Raw genomic sequence first — 22,633 nt, 5'->3', positions numbered from 1 at the left:
ATCTCTACTTCTAAAATGAACTCACAAAATAGCTGGATGGGGTAGATTTCTTACAAACATTATGGTGAGTGAAATGCTTTCTCAGGAGATCTACCTTGAAAAGTCTTTTTTTTTTTGCAAGAAATTCCTGTGGGGGGCCACCATGACGTTTGTGAGAAATTTACTCTATTTTGTGAGCTCATTTTAGGACTGAGATTAAAAGTGAACAGGATATAATACTCAAGAAAAAGGTGGGTGGGAAACTTCCTATGGTTGAAACATCCCTAGGTTGACCGTGATATTTATGTGCCATCGCTGGTGTGGGTAGGTATTGTGAGAAGATGAGCACTAAACTCCGTGAGAGCTTCGAGTTTTACTAATGGTTTAAAGGAGATCAAAGTTATATGGTCCACAGTGATGTATTTATTATATCCTCACTGTTTATTCATTTTGCAAGATCATTTTAGAGCATAAGCTAAAAAAATGAGTCATACCCAAAGTTCAAGTGGACCACACCACAAATAGCAATGGGACAATGATTCTCATATTAAAACATTTGTAGAGCCCACCATAACATTTGTCTTCCATCTAATCTATTTATAAGATCACATGGACTTTGATTAAGAGAAAAAAAAAACAAATATCATATTGATCCAAAACTTTTATGACCCCGAAAGGGTTTTAATGTTAGACATTCAATCTCTATTACTTTTTGCAATGTGGTCTACTTAATCTTTGTCTCTGTCTTATTATTATTATTTTAATCTAAAAGTCTTGCGATGAGCTCATTAATTGGCCAGATGATTTGGATACAACACATACTTCACATGGGACTCGTAGAACTTGGTGACATGAACACATTAGCCAAGTTGGTGGTATGTGGAACGCCACTTAATCCGCTTCTGTTTGGACTCAGCCGGCCTAAAAATCAGATCGATACAACATTCAAGTGACCCAAAAGATTTAAAGCTGCCAAGTCAGAAGCAGATTAGCTGGTGTACCCCACACCACCCACCTTGCAGTATAGAGGTCACCAAAATTTGTGGGTCCTATCATGAAGTATGTATTATATTCAAATAATCAGTTCAATTGGTATGGCTTGAGCTGAAAATATTATAAATTTAAAGAAGAAGTGGATCACATTATAAAAAGAAGTGGGGATTGAACGTCTACAATTAAAATCTTTTTAGGGTCATAAAAGTTTTGGATCAATACGATATTTGTTTTTCATTTTCATCTAGGTTGGTGTGACCTTATTATCAGATTAGATGGAAAATAAATGCTATGGTGGGTTTTATGAATGTTTTGATGATGAGAATCAATGTCTCATTACTATTTTTGGTGTGGTCTACTTAAGCTATGGATATGACTCTTATTTGGGATCATGCTCTAAAATGATCTTGCCAAATGAATATATGGCATAAATATATAAATACAACAATACAACTTTCAAGTGACCCAAAAGATTTAAATGTGCCAGCTTAGATTAGCTAGTGCACCATACATCACCCACCTTACAGTACCGAGGTCACCAAATATGTATTATGTTCAAATCATCAGTTCATTTGGCAAGGCTTGAGCCGACAATAAGATAAATTCAAAGACGAAGTGGACCACTTTGCAAAAAGAAGTGGGGATCGGACATCTAGCATTAAAATCCTTATTGGGGTCATAAAAGTTTTCGATCGTATGATATATATATTTTTTCATTTTATTCCAGTTATATGTGACCTTATTATTAGAATAGATAGAAAATAAATGTTATGGTGGGTTTTATAAATGTTTTAATGACGAGAATCATTGTTCTATTACTATTTGTGGTGTGGTTTACTTGAGCTTTACATATGACTCTTATTTCGACTCATGCTCTAAAATGATCTTGCCAAATGGATAAACGGCGTGGATATGATAAATACATCATCGTGTGGTCATGTATCTTTGATCTCCTTTGCACCGAGCATGAGCTATTGGCACGACACGTACCCGCACCAGCCAATCCGCTTCCGTCCAAGTCGTCCGTGAATCCACCGTAGTGTCTGCATATATACCGAGACTGGATCAGGTGTTTCCCGGCTAACCCCGCAGTGAGTGTTTTCCAGACCGTGGGGCTCGCATTGATGTATTGGTCGTATCCACTCGGTCCATCCCTTTTCCAGCTCCATTTAGGAAATGAGGCTAAAAACGAAGCAGATCTAACTCTTAGGTGGACCACACCACAGGAAACAGTGGCGATTAGCAATTAAAAACTTCTTGGGGCCACAGAAGGTTTTGATCAATATGATATTTGTGTTTTCCTTTTTATCAAGGTATAGGTGACCCTATCAACAGGTTGGATGGAAAATAAACATTACGGTGAGCCTTAGGAAGTTTTTAATGGTGGGTTTCTTACATTTTAGATGTGGATTCGATTCATCTTTGAAATAATGCCATAAAATAATCTGGGAAATATGATTTACGGTTTGGATATACAAAAATATATCAACGTGAGCCCCACAGTCAGAGAAACACTCGTTACGGTGTTACCCGAGTAACACCTAATCCGCTCCGTATATTCCATCCAATCCCCTCATGACCGTTCACTATGGTGTGGCGCAATTAAGTCTTATATATGAATGATTTTTATGATCAACGGTGAAAATGCGTCGAAGAACATGATGAACAGTGTGGATCTGTTTATTATTTGTCCAATCTAGCGCTTATGGTCTGCTGTTTATACAGTTGGAGTGTTACAAACATTTAAATGCAGTAGAACTAACACAGGAATCTTGTCGTTTATAAACTCGAAGTCGTTCGGAAATCGAAAGAAAGAGATCGAGAAAAGCTCGAGATCTTGAGCTAATCGATTCTTCCTATCTACAAATCCTTCCAACACGAAATTTCAGCTGCCGTATCACTCTTCGAAGAAGATCATTTGCCTGAAATTTAAGGGGAATAGGAGCCAGAACGAAGGAGATCTTAGCTTTCCTCTATTTTTTTTATTTTTATTTTTCACGATTTTTGGGGATTTTGCTGTGATTCTCGTATTCTTCTCTTCTAGAGCGCAAGAAAGGTATGTTCCTGCCATTATGATTTTTATCGAGTTTAGATGAATTTAGAATGAGTTTTAATGATTTTAGGGTTCGTCCAGCAATTTGCTCTTCTTAAATCATTAGGGGTTCGTTTGGCAGAATCCAGTGGATTTTTGAAGCCTGTGGAGTCGAGGGGATTTTGCAAATCAGCTTTGAGGTGGGAATGCAGAAAGGGCTCTTTTTGAGGGATTTGGCAGGAATCGAAATCCAAAGACTTCAAAATCCTGCTGCCAAACGTCCGGAAAAACTGAAAAAGTCCTACAAATCCCCCGGAATCCACTCTGCCAAATGACACCTAGCATTATGCCTATTTCCTTTTTAAAATTTTCTATTATGTTTTTTTTTTTTTTTAAATTTATTATTATTATTATTATTATTATTTTTAATGAAGAATTATACCTCGCATTACATAATTTTTTATGAAGAATTATACCTCTTACCATTCACACACACACACACACACACACATACACACACACGCAAAAGAAGGGAAAAAAAGAAGAAGGAGAAAAAAGGGGGAAAAAAAAAAGAAAAAAAAAGGAAAAAGAAAAAAGAACAATTATACCTCTTACTGGTTCACTTTATACCTTTAGTGTAGATTGTACAGTCATTCCCTCGAGGCCAGATCCTATACAAACGTTTCTACATTATGCTTAATGTACAAATAGATGTGTGGGTGTGGGCTCCTCCGTGATGTTTTCATTACATCCAATCCGTCCATCATGTGAGCCCAATCTTGTTCTCCGCTGTTCCCAAAAATCAGATCGATCAAAAACTCAAGTTGGACATTTCATGTAAAATCATGCCTAAAAGTGATAAAATAATGTTTTGTGGCCCATTTGAGAATGGCCTATTGCGTGTCCATGCATCCTTGTTTCCTGTAGGATGCATAATGGATTAGATGGCATATGCAAAACAGGGTGGGTCTCGCACACAATCTAAACCGTTTTTAATGGTGGGCGTCCCATCCCAACTGTTTCCTGTGGTGTGGCCCTCCTGAGTTTTTCGAGTGGCCTGATATTTAGGCACCGGGTAGAGCATTATGGCATGCAGATAATGGAGGGACTGGATGTCATGAAAACGTCAGGGTGGGCGCCACGTGTCAGTTTGCACATTAAGCTTAATGTAGAAACAATTGTAGCAGATCCAGTGTCAATTCACTCATCTCTTACTTTGTTGGTTATACTTTTTGTGAGGCTTACACCCCTTCTATTTTGCAAGTAGTTTTTGGGTAATGATTGAAGCAGTATGATTCCTTTCTGCATCTTCTGTTCATTTCAATTGCTAATGTTATCTTCTCAATTAGGGAATCCGTGCAGATTTCAACAAGGCCTTTGGAGAGGATTCCCTTTTGAACATGGAGGACAGCCAGGGTCAGTATACTCTATTGGATGGCACTTATCACACTTTTGTAGGAGATAGATTGAGTTCAAGTCTTTCATGTCTCCGTCATTTTAGTGCACAGCATCTATACTCATTTTCATTTGTTTCTTGGATTTTGGATGATAGCCCGAGCATATTCCCTCCAGCAGTCTGAGAAAGGTACCCACTTCAAATTCTTTAATGCGTTAACCATATCACTTGTATTTAATCATTCCCCTTCTTCATTTCGATGAATCTCCATGGCCATGCTGTAGCTACTTTTTCATTATAGAGTTATAAATTTATACATACATGCGATTAGAGTTTCTACCCATGGTCAATTAAATAAATCAGTTTATGTGTATACGAGAGAAAAAAATATCATATTTTCTATTTCTTTGTTTTCTCAATTAGCTTTTTGTATTGACTGGTATACGTTGCTTTTTTAATGTATTTTGTGGTAATTATTTTATAGTTTATCTGAGTTTCTTTTTTCTATAAGTAATGCAATTCAGTGGTAATAACAGGTTATTTGTGTCCCATCAACATGTTCCAATTAAAAAGAAAAAAAGGAAAAATAAAAAACTTATGCCCCATCAATTATCATCCCTCATCTGGAAATTGTATTTGTGTGCTTTTTGTGAAGACCTAATTCATTGTATTCAATGATCTTGGCAAGATAAATGGATTTGATGAGGAATTACCATTCAAAAAATGAAGAATTATACTTGTTACTGGCCAGGGGGTTCCGTATCCGTTACGATATGCCCGTAAAGGCCGATACGTATAGGTAACGGTCATGACCGTTACACGTTACAGGGTTGAAACGGGACAATTGGTTTTTTAAGACCATATTGGCCGTTTCAGTGGTCGTAAAGGCCGTTACAGGGTATAACAACCGTTACTCCCATAAAGGTCGAAAAGCGACCACTTCTTTTTTCCATTAAAAAAAAAAACTTTTCTCATTCCAAAAACTCTCCTAGGTCATTTTACAACTGATTTCGACCACTATTACTATAGTTTTTAATATTAAAACTGTATATTGAAGTGATTTGAGCGAATAGAACCTCCTAGGTCATTTTACAACTGATTTCGACCACTCTTACTATAGTTTTTAATATTAAAACTGTAGATTGAAGTGATTTGAGCGAATAGAAGGTCCAAGGGCCATTTTTTTAAATTGAAAAAGTAGTATTTATGACTTTTTCTGATTTCTAGTTCTAATGCTTGATTGTGATGTGTAAACATTAGAGACTTATAATCATGTTCACAAATTCACTAGATAGCCCGATACAACACTCTCACCAAAGAGTGCACTGTTACACTACCTTAAACATGTTCAAAATAAAAAATGAATACATATTTGGAATATTTGCATTATTCTGGATTTTCTAGATATTTTTTCAAAAATTTTCGAACAAATCTAAATTTTCAACCGTTACGAGGTCGTAATGGCCGTTACACCCCCTTATCGGCCGTTACGGCCGATACCTGTATCGGTAATGGTGGTGACCGTTACGGCCCCTGTTACCGATACGGAATACCTTGTTACTGGCTCACTTTGTATCTTCATTGCTGAATGTACAGTCATTCACTCATCTGTTACTTTGTCCATTGTTCATTTCGTGAGGCTCACACCCATCTATTTTACATGAAGTTTTTGTATGAATCTTAAGATTGCCTTGAAGATTTCTAAGGTCAAACACTATATCTACTATATATAAGAGAAGCCAGTGGAAAAAACTTTCAAGCAATTAGTTTTTCAAATTGCTAAAACTTTCATTATTAAGGGCCTGTTTGGCCTGGCGGATTAAGAGGGATAAAGAGGGATGGGACAGTAAAATCCCGGGATATGCCAAACGAGCCAAACAAACCCAATGAACTTGTCTCGGGATATAGCAAACACATGGATCTTAAACCAATCTACTGACAAAATTGATCCCATCCATCTTAATCCCGTTCAATTGTCTTTGGGGCATATTTGGTTGGATGGATTGGAAAGTAAAATCCCGGAATATTCTGGGTGTGCCAAACAGACTCAGTAAACTTGTCCCGGATATAGCAATCCCATGGATCTTAAACCAATCCATTGACACCACCATCAGTACCTTAAAATCCATCCCATCCCTCCTAATCCCATGGGATTCGTCCGGCCAAACAGGCCCTAAGGGATGTGGGAGGGTTTTAAACCAAAGGAAATCTGCAAGGTGAAGCTAGCTGCTAGAGGACGCTCTATTGCCTCTTACATGAAAAAAAGAACTCTAATCTTGAGGCAGAGTATGATGGTTGATGTGCATGCACTAATAAATTGCATATGTCGCATATCATGAGCTCAAACTTAACAGTAAAAGGGATGGACCTTGATTTAGGTGGCTTTTCAACTAGAAGTTATATTGATTTGATTTCCTAACTGGCTGATTGGTGGATATTTAATGGACGGTCAAAATGGAAACGGTTAATGGTCCAGTTTCAACAGCCAAATGCTTATTAATCACAGGTTAGGAACGTTACATTAATCTGAATTTTAGATGACGACTATCTAAAGTGGGTCTCACTACTTAGACGGTTTGGTGGTTTGATTGAGTCAATGTAAACCACTTATAATTTTTACGTGCCTTTTACTGCTTCTCCACACTCTCACACATCTTGCAAACCACTTCCATTCTCTCCATGTGCGTTGTGCAAACCATTTGTACTAGTTATGCCATAAACTTATCATCCTATTCACATGGAAAATTTAAATTTGTGTTTTAAATTGTGAGCAGCTTGTAACATAGCATTCACACCTCTGAACCATCAGGTGTAAGTCACATTGAGTGTAGTGTAAGCTGCAGGCTACTTCTGGACTTTAATTAAAATAACAGTAAAAATATAGCAGAAAATATTAACAAATAATTTCTACTCAACATATTAACACATTGCAAACAAATATAGCACTAACTGATAGCAAATGGTACAACAAATGTTAAGCTTGAATAAATTTTACGACAAATATCATAAATCATTGAAAAAGATAATACAACATAATCATTTTTTATAGTTTTAGTGAAAAAGTTGCAACAAGTATCACTAAATACAGTCAACCAAAAAAGCATAACTGGAAATAAAAAAGGAAAAATAAAAAATGCTGAAAAAACCCTACAACCATTAAAGTTTATTCTTGTCTTCATCTAAACTCAATTAAAAGCATTAATGCGTTACTTAAAATAATAATAAAAAAAGCATTAATGGCAAAAACATACCAGTCTTTTGAGCTTTAGAAGAGATTACATTACCCAATAATAGGAAAATTAGAGAACCACAGCAAAATCCCCCAAAATCAGGCTGTACAGACATGCAGGGGGAAGTTGATATCTCCTTCTTTTGGGCTCCTATGGCATGTAAATTTTTGGCAAATGATCTTCTCCTAGGGGCAATACCGTGGCTAAAATTATGTTGAAACTTGAAAGGGTTTGTTACTGCAGGGGCATTTTCACACCGGGCTCGAGTGGGGTCGCTCGTAGGATGCAGGGGCACACTCGGGGTGGGTGGGGCCCACGGGAGAGGTCTCGTATTTGAGGCTCCTCACTAAGGGTGATTAATGCGTATTTTACACCGGGCTCGAGTGGGGTAGCATGTGGGATGCGGGGACACACTCAAGGTGGGCGACTCGTGTGAGGTAGTACCCATGTGATTTGGGGCCCACGAGGGAGGTTCGGCCGAGGTCCTAACCCATGAGATGTGTGGCCTGGGCTATGAGATAAAGGGATTAATTCGCTATGCTCTAACAGTTCGAGCTTTTAGAGCAAGTGGTTAATTGTCTTGCATCAAATTGGTATCAGAGCGGGAGGTCTCGTGTTCAAGACTCCTCACCAGGGGTGAATAATGCATGGGCATTTTCACACTGGGGTCGAGTGGGGTCGCCTATGGGATGCAGGGGCACACTCGGGGTGGGGCGGGACCTACGGGGGAGGTCACACGTTTGAGACTCCTCGCCGGGGGTGATTAATGCGCATTTCACGCCGGGCTCGAGTGGGGTAGCCTGTGGGATGTGGGGACACACTCGGTGGGCGGCCCGTGCGAGGCGGTACCCATGTGATTTGGGTTCCACGAGTGGGGTTCGGCCGAGGTCCTAACCCATGAGATGTGGGGCCTGGGCTATGAGATAAAAGGATTAATTTGTCATACTCTAACAGTTCGAGCTTTTAAAGCAAGTGGTTAATTGTCCTACATCATTTGTGGATTGGAAGAGTCAAGCAGCTTAATTTTTTATCTAACTGTGACAGAGGCGTTGAGCTCTTAGGAAAGTTTCATGTCTCATAAAGACAACATTCCTTTGTTAATTTTACACCATTTGAAAAATGGTTGTGACTCTTCAACCATACACATGGCATAGTTGTACCAATGGTTAGGATTTCTTGATTAGTATGATTTTAGAGATTTCCTCCATCCACAATTGGACGTACAATATGGATGGTCCATATAACCGTACAGCAGTGCCATGTATAAGGAGTATGGATCACCGCGTTTTTTAAAAATGGAACTAAACTAATATAAGAGTCTAGCCCCACAAACTTAACTTTTATGTAAGTTGTAAAAAGTGAGGATCTGGCGTATGCTACATGTCATAAGTTATGTGGCATGTGGCATGTGCAATGCCCAAAATAGTGTATTCTAAAGGGGATTTGAACTATTTGTTTGCGCTAAATAGTGAAAGTTACGATATGTTACGTAGTGTACAGTATTTAAAACACTGATTTAAATTAAGAAATTAAGGGTGTCAAATGGCTAAACATGCTGAAAATGGAACTGTCAGTAGAATTTTCATGTAGTAAAATATTTTAATGCACCATGAACACAGCAGGATGCAAGGTGACAATTCACTTATCACAGCATATGTTGAGATGTAATTGAATCTAGAAACCAGTTGGTCCAATCAGTGATTCCAGTACAGCAATGGGGCATTCAGGCTTTCTGCCTTGGACTTTTTGATATTGAGTCAACCTACCAAGTAATAGGAGGACCCTTTTTTTTTGTCAAAGTGGATTGGAATTATTGTGGCTCTATTTGCTGTGCAAAAGAAGGTGCATGCCATAAACAGACATTTTGATACACATCCATCTGGTACTGAGCATTTTGCCATATCCCATATGGGTAGGATATGATACATGAAGATACCTAAACTCCATAATCTCGCATCTTGTGCTCATATGGCATGAGCTTAGGCTTTTAGACTTTTTCAGCTACTTATTCACTTCGCTCATCTTACCAGAACTTAAAATCATAAATTCTTTTAGTTGCATGAAATCAGAATAACAGAGGATAAACATTATCTGTTTACATTCTTGTGTTTGTGTTGTGAACTTGAGAACCATTAATAAAATGGTATATTTGTTTAAAGACTAAAGGGTTCACCGCAATGATGCTGTTTTTTTTTTTTTTTTTGAATGAGAGAGAGAGAGAGAGAGAGACCATGATGATGCTGTTACTTGAAAACTAATGAGAAAAAAGGTGTACAGTTCCTCTTATGGCCTTACTGAATAACATTAACAAAATGGGTACATCTAATAACTCTGTACCCTTCCAAGCTGTATCATAAATGTGGCAGCGTGACATTAAAAAATGATTGTCATTCTTGACATATGAACATCCACCTGTTTTTTTTTTATTTTTTAGATCCACTTTTTTCTAGTGTATGATAGAAGGGCAAGCATTTTTTCACGACTGGTGTACGGCTTTTTTTAGGTCTCTACTGATCCAAATAAAAAAGAAAAGAAAAGAAAAGAAAAGAAAATTATTTCCTTAAACACGTTGTTTAACTCGTGCGAGGGTACTAGACTTAAAGCATGCACATTTGGTATCATGTGAAATTGCACATTATTTGATCATGGGGATATGTGAAAGAAGATAACCGAATCACAAAGGGGAAAGGACAAGACACTTAATGCAATGCTTTCTATCACTAGTTTCATCTTTTCCTTTTCCAGTTTTTAATATAATCTCTTATTCATATTATGTCTTTTTGGTCTCTACTATTCTTTTGGCTGCATAAGGGAGAAGTCATTATCGAATGCTCTTTTGTGTGGTTGAGTCCTTGTTAAGATACTCTGTTGGAAAATCTTTGAGCAATCATCAATCAATCACTCTTTCATTTTTTTCCCCCTCATTTCTTTTCATCTTTTTTCTTTGATAAAATGAATCTTTCTTTGCAATCCTTGAAAGTTTGTTTGATGTTTTCTGATTTTAAAACAATGACATTCTCTATGCTTCTTACAGGTCCAGATGATGATAACGAGATTGTTGCTGAACAAGCCGCTTTTGTGCATGGCGAACCTCCACAAGATACTGAAGGTCCTCCGAAGGCTGATTCAGAAGTTGAAATCCTTCATGAGAAAGTTACTAAGCAAATCATGAAGGAAGGTCATGGTCAGAAACCAATAAAGTTCTCAACGTGCTTCGGTAAGCACCACAGAATCACTCATGTAGTATTTGACCATATATGCAGTAAATGTAGAGCCTATCTATATTCATAAGTTCCGTTTTAAGGTAGATTTTCTTTTAGTCTTCATCTCAGCTTATAGAGTGACGTTGGGAAAACTAATGCTATTACGGAGCATTATCGTATTTATTATGGCATCCTACCAACTCATCTAGTTTATGGTTTCTTTGTGGAAACTAGTTTTCTGTGTGGTTATCTACTCTGACCTCATTTCCTATGCATCATGCAGACATCCAATGGGTCTCGTTTAGTGCATGCTATCAGATCCAATGTGATGATCAACTCTAACCCCACAAGGCAACTTAATATGCTTTTTGTATGGGTAAGCCCACATGCCATCTCTAGAAAATTGTAAGGTTCGGTGACATTCATCCTTGATAAAAGTTTCTGTACTTGCAAAAAGATAGTTTTTAAAAAATAACAAGAATTTTATCAAGAAAAGATTGAATTGGGAATTAGTTCCCTATACAAAGTGCCTCACAACTATGCTTTCTTTGGCGAGATCGTTGGGGATAGAGTTTGCCTCTATTTCAAGATGGCCATACAAAATGTTTAGCCTCGAGGCGAGATAGTGGATCTCAATAAGCACAAAACTTCCATGGTTCCGACATCATAGAAATGGCCCAACAGATGACATTTTTGAAATCTCCTTTCGCCTTTATCTTCCCACTAAAACTCCTAGTAGAGATTCTCAAGACCTTCCTAAAAGCCTTGGCCTCATCAACATACCCCCAAGCTCCAGAGAAACAAATTTGAATGCCCCCTATCATCTCTTAGAACACCACTGATTCCACCATCACCTAGGGGTGCAACTCAGGTGGGTTAGGTTGAGGGCAACCTATGTTTGACGCGACATGAAGAGGACCTAACCTGTAACCCGTTCTGACCTCAAGAGGACCCAACTTGCAACTTGATCTGACTTGATCTCAAGAGGGCCTAACTTGCAGCCCGACCCAACTCAAATTCCAACCCAAGTTGCCTGATCCGACTTGAATGGCAACCTAACTTGCAATTCAATCCAATCAATCTTCAGGAAGGGAGAAATTCCTCCCATACAATCCATGCCACTCACGATAAATAGAAGGATTGTGGACCATTTCTAATGCATGGACATTCGATGGCCTAACCATAAATGCATGTACAATTAGGTTGAAGAGATTCAAATAATAAAACGAAACAACTAATTGTTATCAATCACGTCGATAAAGCAAATCTCAACATAGAGTTGACATCATTCCATCAGGATCATGCCCCTTAGCATAGAATCACACAAACAATAAAAATGGAGGATCTAAGGATATGAGGATATCCCAAATCTAGCATAAGCCATTCCACAGTCAAGTTAGGATACAATTTTCCTAACTAGTCATCTCTTTTTTCCATTTAAACTAAAAGGGAAATCTAGAGAGGAACGAAAGAGATGAAGAAGAGAGATGGGTTCGAGATGAGAGGGGGTAAGAATTTTAGGGCATTAAAGGAAAGAAGACGGTTGATACTTACCTTTTCCTGCACCTTGAATATTTGGAAAGAAGGAAATCTGAAAACCGGGTGGAATCCTCAACACCCAAGGGCCAATCCTGCAACCCTAATCTCTTGATAAAAGAGGAAAAAAACACACGAATTTCTATTCATTCAATAATAATAAAATAGGGTTTCTCACAGTGTATATATAAGTCATGGAAAAAGTAAAAATGCACTAAAGCCCCTAAAAACAAGAAAAATAACAAAAAGACGAAAAAAGCAAAAAAGTGCACTAAAGCCCCCGAAAAGAAGGAAAGGAACAAAAAATGCCTAAAACTAAAAACACCCGCATGATAGGGTGTGAAATCCGCCCCATGGGCTTGCAGTCAAAGTGCAGTTATGCCGCTCCTGTACTCATAGTGCGTCAGACAATGGGTCTGAGGGACCCGACGTCCATCCACATCAATTCCTCCACTCCGGTACTTTGTCGGCGACGCCTCCTCCTCTAGTACACTTTAAAGGGTGCGCCACTGATGTCCGCATCAATTTATTTTTTGCTTTTGCACATGAAATGGATGCTAGGGAAAGATTGTAGGCCACTTTTCGGTTGATCCAGGATTAGAATTTTCTCATCCAAAATCCTAGCAAAAGCCTCAAAGCTTTTGGAGGAACCAATGTTGATGCACAAAGAGGGGATTCCCTAGTCAATATCAGAGCCTCAAAAAGAGACTCGGTAGAAATCTTACTGAAAGAACCCCATTTCCAATCCCTGCTATTCTTCACAGACAAGAATTATTACTTCCCCAAATGCGCTATATTTCTGTGAAATCATTTATTTTGTACCCGTATCGGCCGATACGGGCCCGTAACGGGCCCGAAACGGTAACTTTTTTTTTTTTTTTTAGCTCTGTTTTTGCTGTTTTTTTGAAACCTCTTGCTTCCAAACTATTTCTAACTCCTTCTACTACTAATTTCGACCAACCTTAGCTAGGTATTTGATAGAAAAAAAAATTATATTATAAATTTTTTTGAATCAAAGCTCGGTGGGCCATTTTTCAGAAATTCGTCAAAAATAGGTATTTATACTTTTTTAATATATTTTGCTGTTTTAATCATGTCATATGATGTGTTAATCATAGTAGAACATGTTAATGTGTATTTTACAGATTTGTGGTGCCATTTAATAATTTTTAAATATTTTTTCTATTTACGCATGAATTTTGGCCCCTTTTTTTAAAATTCGAAAAATCAGTTTTTAATGGTTGTTTTGCTGTTTTAATCATGCCATTTGATGTATTAATCATAGTAGAACATGTTAATGTGCATTTTACAGATTTGGGGTGCCATTTTATATTTTTTTAATATTTTTTTCTATTTACGCATTTATTTTGGCCCTTTTTTGAAAATTCGAAAAACCATTTTTAAATGATTCTTTTGCTGTTTTAATGATGTCATATGATGTGTTAATCATAGTAGAACATGTTAATGTGCATTTTACATATTTGGGGTTCCATTTTATATATATTTTATATTTTTTCTATTTACGCATTTATTTTGGCCCTTTTTTTGAAAATTCGAAAAATCATTTTTCAATGATTCTTTTGCTGTTTTAATGATGCCATATGATGTGTTAATCATAGTAGAACATGTTAATATGCATTTTACAGATTTGGGGTGTCATTTTATATTTTTTTTATATTTTTTTCTATTTACGCATTTATTTCGGCCCTTTTTTTGAAAATTCGAAAAATCATTTTTTAATGATTCTTTTGCTGTTTTAATGATGCCATATGATGTGTTAATCATAGTAGAACATGTTAATGTGCATTTTACATATTTGGGGTGCCATTTTATATTTTTTTTTATATTTTTTTCTATTTACGCATTTATTTCGGCCCTTTTTTTGAAAATTCGAAAAATCATTTTTTAATGATTCTTTTGCTGTTTTAATGATGCCATATGATGTGTTAATCATAGTAGAACATGTTAATGTGCATTTTACATATTTGGGGTGCCATTTTATATTTTTTTCTATTTACGCATGAATTTTGGCCCTCAAAAATAATCGCAAACACCTAAATGTAAGATATTTTCATATTACATTCATTCTAATATATCTATCATTGATAGTAGATAGTTAGAATATTTTATTTATGAATTTTGTAGTCTAATTCATGTTTTTTGGTTCATATATTCATCAGAGTCCGATACAACTTCTCACCAAAGAGTGGACCGTTACACCACCATAAACATGTTCCAATTTATAAATGAATGCATATTTGGAATGCTTAGAATATTCCGAATTTAATCCATATTTTTTCATATTTTTTTGGCAAAAAAAAATTTTGCACCGTTACGGGCCGTTACGCCCCCGTATCGCCGGGATTCCCTAGTCAATATCAGAGCCTCGAAAAGAGACTCGGTAGAAATCTTACTGAAAGAACCCCATTTCCAATCCCTGCTATTCTTCACAGACAAGAATTATTACTTCCCCAAATGCGCTATATTTCTGTGAAATCATTTATTTAATTATCCTTGGGGCTCATTTGGGGGCATGGAATTGAAATTATGTATTTCAAATCCTGGATTTGAAATCATGGATTTTTAATTATGTTTGGTAGCATGGATTTTGAAAATATTGGATTTTACGATTCTGCTTGGGTGTTGGGAGCCTGGAATTTGACTTTCGGAAATTTTGGAATTATTTTGTGCATATTCTGAATGACATCCCTTTGGATTTTACAGGGCCACCCATCACCTTAAATTAGGACCATGGCCCAAAAATAGGCCCATCTGTGATTTAGGTGGGCAATCCAAGGGAAACAGTGGAGAGTGGTACATTGTCCCCTATCGTGCAGCCCCTCCTAATCATTGGTGGGCCTATTTTTTGAACGCTTGGCCTATCATTGGTTGACACATTCGATGGTTGGCGTAGATGTCATACACACCTTGGTGGCGAGCATAGTTGACACCGTTGCATACTGTGGTATTGTGTACTATAGAGAGATAAAATCACTTTTAAAATCCAAGATTTTACAACGCAGGCCTCCCTCTTGAAATTGAAAGGGAGAAAAATCCTGGATTTTCAGAGGTACCAAACATCCCCAACTTTAAAAATTGTGGATTGCAATTCCAAAATGTCCCAAAATCCTGGATTTTCACGAGTGTGAACCGACCCCTTAAGGTTCCTTCTAAAAGTAATGTTCCATTCCACCCTCTACCTCATTGGAATCGAGAAAGGAATTATCCTTGTTTGAAGCCCACACTACAGATCCTAGGGAATTTTGATAAAAGGGACAAATCAACTGTCTAAACAACATGCTAGTGACAAAATCTCTTTCCCAATTACACTCTAAATCCAAGCCCATAATCTTTCAGTCATCACCAACCTTGCTTGTGATCTTCTGGATGTTGTACCCCTTTGTGTACTTCACCTGTTTTGGCTCCCACTCCCCATGGTAGGGCCATACTCGCAAAAGAATTGCACACAATATCTTAACCTTGATGATGATGTGTTCGTGCGATGCACCTTTTTCTATGAAAAATAAAATTCCGTGCAAAGGGGGAAAAAAAAGGAAATATGAAAAGTGATAGCTAGCTTCTTTTGGTGGATTATGGCTGACAAAATGGTTTAGTTTACAGAAGTGAAGTTCAGATGATTGATTTCATGATATCATCATCCTCATGAAAGAACTATTGTCAATGTTAGTAGGAGAGATGTGATGCATGACACATGATTTAATGCTAGCATGCAACGTGGAGATTATGAAAGAGTCCATAAAGTAATTTAATTAACAAAAGATGCTAACCTATCAATTAATTAAGAGTAAACAATAGAAAATAAAATCTGATTTAATATAAATCACATGCCCGCATGCTAAGAAATCACATAAATCAATTAAAACTATGACCGATGGAATGATAGAACTTCCAATTTAGCACAGGCACGTTCCACACTCAATGGACAGATTTGTAGTTTTTATGATTAGGGTTAGGAAAGGGAAAAATCTGAAATCAGGAAAATTAGGATTCATGGGAATTGAGGATTTTGGAATTAAGGTTTTTAGAAATTGAGAAAAATAAGAAATTGAAGATCTAGGGTTTATAAGGTTATAATGGAAGGGAAAAAAGGAAGACGAGAAGAAGAGAATACCTTTCGAAGAGGAGAGAGGAAGGATGTACCTTGATAAATCCACCACCAAACAAGTTTCTACCCTTTCACAATTTAATTGGAATGGAGGGTTTTTTTTTTTTGGAATTAGGGTTTATGGGAATTGGGGATTTTGGAATTAAGGTTTTTAGAAATTGGGGAAAATAAGAAATTGAAGATCTAGGGTTTAGAAGGTTGTAATAGAAGGTAAAAGAGGAAGATAAGAAAAGAAGAGAATACCTTTCGAAGAGTAGAGAGGGAGGATGTACCTTGATGAATCCACCACCAAACAAGTTTTTACCATTCCACAATTTAATTGGAAGGGAGGGTTTTTTTTTTCAAAAAAAAAAAAAAAAACCCCTAAAAAACAATGAGGAAAATTCCTTCACACAAGAGAGCTTCTCTCTCTCTCTCTCTCTCTCTCTCTATATCTTTTCCTTCTCAAATCTCCACCAGGGTTGGAACTCCATTCCCCTTGTGGTTTAATAATTAAAAAATTCGGAATTAAAATTCAGCATAACTACAATTATGCCATTCACTTAAGTAAAGTGGCCCATCATCCAAAATAAGAAAATTAAAACATTTATTATCAATCTCAACCATCAAATAAAACCTAAAAATAACAAAAAAACATAAAGAAAGCAAGATCAGAGTCCAAGTGGCCCGATGGCTTGATCGACAAGATCCAACGGTTGGATCGACACGAAATAGAAATCCTATGACTAAAATAGTCTCTTAAGCAACCCACATGCATCATCCCAAAGTGGGGTCTTTCTGATGCACGTCCAATGCATGTGGGGTCTTCGACATGGCCCGGCGGGCCCCATCTGGAACTCGTCTCCCATCCACAAAGAAAGTTGTGTTGATATGGTTGGTCGTCTCGATCTTTGGTACACCTGAGTAGGTTCTCTGATGTCCCCATCAATTCCCCTCGGCTGAGGAGATTTCACGTCTGGCGAAATAAAGCTGCAGTGATGCTCAAGGAGATCTGGTTCCGTCGATGAAGCTCTAACTCTGTGATCCATGTACTGTTTGATTTTGGTCTGCCCTTCCACTTGACAAGGTACTCCTGGTAATTGCCATGCTGTGTGGAAATCGCTTCTTCATCTAAGATATCCTCCATCTCCTCTCTTCTCATGGGTATGGATGGTACAAATGGTAAAGGTTGAGAAGAGGGGTCAGGTAATAGCCATAGGTTTTGCGACAGGTCAGGGGTATCATCATCAAAGTTCATGTGGGGGTTAGGGGAATGTCCATGAAACGGTACAAGATCTTCCACATTAAATGTGGAACTGATACCCATGTTAGGTGGAAGATCTATCAAGTAAGCATTCGAACCTAGTCTTTTCAAGGTTTTATATGGTCCAACGCTACAGGCTTGTAATTTTTTTACGGTTCTCTGTGGAAACCTTTTTGGACATTTTAATCATGACTTCATCACCCATAACAAACTCTTTAAATCCATGGTGTGAGTCAGCAATCATTTTGTATTTTTCATTACTTATATTGATTCTTTTTCTAATCTCCACATGCAAGTCATGCATATGTTGTGTAGATGCATATGCAAACTCTGAAGACCTACGGAACACAGACATGGGTATGCAATCTATAGGGATCCTAGGCTCATTTACTTGTCTTTCCAAATCCACTTCCTTCCCAGGATTCATCGTGCTGAAGGTTTGGTAGAGTCAATGTGTGAATGTCTCGCACGGGTATAAGCCCATCCGGTATGCTTTCTGGAATAACAACACTGGACAACTCCAATATCGGACTCACCTCAGATGGTAACTCTACATTAACCTTGGGTGTAACCTCAGGTGACATTTCCATAATAATCTTAGGTGTGACCTCACTTGCTACGTGTGTATACAACATTAAATCAGTTTTAGTCTCTCTTTCAGACTCGTTGGCATTAACTATAGGAAGAGACTCAAGTTGGATTTTCGTCACGTCTTTAGGACCACATGTTTTGGCGCCCTCCTTTTTAGGGATGCTTTTGGGTGAGAGAGACTTCAAGACAATCCTTTTGCCTCCATATAGAAACGAACATGTATTTGAACGACTGAATAGTGTTGCATCTATGTCATATAACCAAGGTCTGCCCAAAATGATGTGGCCTATATCCATAGGCAAAACATCATACCACAACGTGTCCGTGTAGGAACAAAACTGGATGGGAATAGGACAATGCTGAGAAACTAGAATTGAAGATGCAACAACCCATGAGACTCGATAAGGCTGAGGGTGAGGAATGACTAGCATACTTAAGCGGTCCACGGTGCGAACAGATACCACATTGTTGCAACTGCGACTATCAATGATCACCTTGCAGTTTTTGTCACCATACTTGGCATAAGTGTAGAAAATTGAATTCTTGCGCCAATCATCACTTTCTACAATTTGGCTTAAGGCGCGGCTAATAATTGCAAGTGGCACAGTCTCAACTTGATCCCTGACTTGTGATTGGACATCTTCCTGAGTGTCGAGGTTTGCCTGAAGGGAGGCTTCAAGCCAATTGACACGCGCATTGATTATGGTCAATTGAGTTGTGGTGGTCTTATTGTGCACTTCAAGAGCCATCAGACGGTTGTTGATAGCGTTAAGGGCCTCGTCAATTTGCTCTAAATTCATAATAGGATATAGGCCAAAACCACGTCCTTAACGAGTGGGCATACACAAAGACACTCTAAAGGAAACCCTGGGTCCTAGGACAGTGTGATGACAATGATATTACTAACCTAGAGATCACGCTAGACACACTAACCAGAAAATTCAGCAAGTCGCTATCCTCAAATCTTATGTTGAAAAAATACCGCAGGATAGTAATCCGATTGTGCTGAACTGAAAATTCAGCAAAAGTGTAATATGAAAATTACAAATTGAAAATTTAGCAATGTGACAACTTGAGATTACTATGCTGAAATTTCAGCAATGGTATAAGGGGAAACGATAGCAGAAAATTTAGAAATAGGATACTCCAACAAAAATTCAGCAATATGATCCTATATGCAATGAATGCTCTTCTAACCCTAGATGTGACTCTAACTTAGATGAAACACAAAAATCCTATGCTAAACCTATGGTCTTTGATACCAAATCTGATGCAGGACACATGATTTAATGCTAGCATGTAACATGGAGATTATGAAAGAGTCCATAAAGTAATTCAATTAACAAAAGATGCTAACCTATCAATTAATTAAGAGTAAACAATGGGAAATAAAATCTGATTTAACGTATCACATGCTCACATGATAAGAAATCACATAAATCAATTAAAACTAGGACCGATGGAAGGATATAACTTCCAATTTAGCATAGGCATGTTCCATACTCAATGGACAAATTTGTAGGTTTTATGATTAGTGTTAGGAAATGGAAAAATTTGAAATTAGGAAAATTAGAGTTCATGGGAATTGGGGATTTTGGAATTAGGGTTTTTAGAAATTGAGAAAAATAAGAAATTGAAGATCTAGGGTTTAAAAGGTTGTAATGAAAGGGAAAGAGGAAGACGAGAAGAAGAGAATACATTTTGAAGAAGAGAGATGAAGGATGTACCTTGAGGAATCCACCACCAAATAAGTTTCTACCCTTCCACAATTTAATTGGAAGGGAGAGTTTTTTTTCAAAAAAAAAAAAAAAAAACCCCCCTAGAAAGCAATAAGGAAAATTCCTTCACACAAGAGAGCCTTTTTTTTTTTCCCTTATCAAATCTCCACTAGGGTTGGAACTCCACTCCCCTTGTGGTTTAATAATTAAAAAATTCGGAATTAAAATTCAGCATAACTACAATTATGCCACTCACTTAAGTAAAGTGGCTCATCATCCAAAATAAGAAAACTAAAACATTTATTATCAATTCCGACCATCAAATAAAACCCAAAAATAACAAAAATCATAAAGAAAACAAGTTCAGAGTCCAAGTGGCCCAGATCAAGAAGATCTAGTGGCCTGTTGGCCTGATCGACAAGATCCAACGGTTGGATCGACACGCAATAGAAATTCTATGACTAAAATAGTCTCCTAAGCAACCCACATGCATCATCTCAAAGTAGGGTCTTCCTGATGCACGTTCAATGCATATGAGGTCTTCAAAATGGCCCGGCGAGCCCCATCTGGAACTCGTCTCCCATCCACAAAGAAAGCTGCGCTGATGTGGGTGATCATCTCCATCTTTGGTACACCCGAGTAGGTCCTTTGATGTCCCCATTAAGATGTAAAAGTTTGTTGTCACCAAAGTTGGTTTTATGTTAGGAGCCTATGCTTCAACTGAGGATATGGTCCATAAGGCGTAGATGATGACGATTTATTTTCTTGTTGACATTACTAGAAACTGGATATTCTATGGCTAAACACTTGATTGCAGAACAATCTTAGAGATAATCTCGGTAATGCAGTTATTTTGTGTAGGAATGTTAAACCTTGCACTAATTTGTCAGTTATACGTTTATATTCTCGTGTTGTGACAGTGCATTACAGAGCATGGGTTGAAAACACCATGCACAAGTTTGAAGACACGTGGCAGGAGCAACGACCTGTTGAATTGATTTTGGGAAAAGGTAAATTATCACCAACCTCAATCAAGTCGCAAGTCCTTTTATTATTTTGTTTTTTAAATCTATTGTTCCTCCAATCAGCAATAAATATAATGGATATTCTCAAGTCCATTTCCTATTTTGGCGTCTCTTAGGAATTTTTACGAGTATGTTGTAGTTAACTTTACTTGATTCTAAAGCAAATGCCTGAGCTTCCTTTTTTCTTTTTCTTTTTTATCACAAAGTAAATCAGGTTCATTGAGAAGCTCCAAGGGCCAAAGTTTGATTAGACCATCCATATAAAAATGTTAACCAGGGAGAAGCATCAATCCATTATGTGGGGAGAGCCAACACTTCCTTAACCTGTCAGCCATATTGTTCCCTTTACGTTTCACATTAGCATCGCTGTACCTGGAATTTTGGGAGGGGCTCATTGCAATTAGAAATGATTTTAGTTATTTTCCAAGGGAGCTTAGCCAGCACAAACAGAGAGTTGATAACTACTAACAAACATGGTTTGCAAATTGGTTTTTGTGTATCGAATTGTTCACAACTAATACAGAGTCGCGTTGCCCCTGTATCGGTCTGTATTGGGCCAATATGGGCCGATACAGGTACTTATTGGGTGACATCCACCAGTCTCAGACGGTATATCAAACCCAGCAATCAAATCTTCCTTGATTAATAAAAAAGAAGTCTCCCTTAAAAATAAATTTCCAAATATCTAGTTCAATAGCCAAACCTTAGGCCATCGAACAGGGCCAAAACTAACACTACCACCAACAAAAAGCTGGCTGAGAATACATAGGCAGCCACCTTTCAACAATTCTGAACCCTCTATGATATAAGATGAATATTTGAGGGCTGAAACCTGAAAGTGAAGTTTACATGCTGTCACTCACTCCATTATGCAATGTGGTACATGTAGGCTCATCCAGGTTGCCCTTGTTCATAGGACAACCATATTTCTGGTTGCTCCCCCTTGCAAATACCTACAGTCTCTCACCTTCTGTTTCATGCATTTGCATAGCTACACTAAGAACAGTATGATCTGTCTCTGTATCTGGCTTGCATCGTCATTTGAATCACCCCACCCAACTGGTCTGGGAAAAGGAGTTGCAATTTTGGCCATCTATCTTCACTGCTTCCTGTCTCTGTTCTTGAAGTGTAGATGCTAGATACTTGTAAAGCTTGAGGTGGTTATTCCATGCATTTGACGTTTTCAATGCATATAGCCATTATCCTGCATGTTTTGTTATTCCATATTGACTTCTTAATTTTCTAGATGCCAATTGATTCTTGATTGTGGGGTTTACTTTATTTTATTAATATTTTTTTCAAGTATCATATTCTGATATTGAAATATAAGGAACTGTTCTTCTTCTTCTTCTTCTTTTTCTCTTCCCTTCCACAGAGAAAGCTCAGATGGCAGGATTAGGTATCGGTGTGTCAAGCATGAAAGCTGGTGAACGTGCATTGTTACATGTGAGTTGGGAACTAGGCTATGGTAAGGAGGGGAGCTTTTCTTTCCCAAATGTTCCACCCATGGCAGATCTGTTATACGAAGTCGAGCTTATTGGCTTTGATGAAGCCAAAGAAG

The 22,633-nt window shown here is 37.6% G+C and overlaps 1 protein-coding gene across 10 annotated transcripts in view; it reads left to right on the top strand.

The window, feature by feature from the left end:
- Positions 1-22,633, top strand: part of LOC131253480 (peptidyl-prolyl cis-trans isomerase FKBP42) — a 91,079-nt gene that overhangs the window by 63,742 nt on the left and 4,704 nt on the right. For 6 of the 10 annotated variants that reach the window (XM_058254492.1, XM_058254488.1, XM_058254490.1 and 3 more), the window contains 3 exons: positions 10,665-10,847; positions 20,968-21,057; positions 22,448-22,632. In XM_058254492.1, the coding sequence (XP_058110475.1) occupies positions 10,665-10,847; positions 20,968-21,057; positions 22,448-22,632 (458 nt within the window). Of the gene's footprint in view, positions 1-4,353; positions 4,421-4,556; positions 4,590-10,664; positions 10,848-20,967; positions 21,058-22,447; position 22,633 lie in introns of all 10 variants that reach the window. The other 4 variants (XM_058254495.1, XM_058254491.1, XM_058254494.1 and 1 more) reach the window with 4 other exon arrangements.

The sequence above is a fragment of the Magnolia sinica genome, chromosome 8 (genome assembly GCF_029962835.1).
Source record: "Magnolia sinica isolate HGM2019 chromosome 8, MsV1, whole genome shotgun sequence".
Classification (NCBI taxonomy): domain Eukaryota; kingdom Viridiplantae; phylum Streptophyta; class Magnoliopsida; order Magnoliales; family Magnoliaceae; genus Magnolia; species Magnolia sinica.
This window is presented reverse-complemented; position numbering and strand designations above follow the sequence as displayed.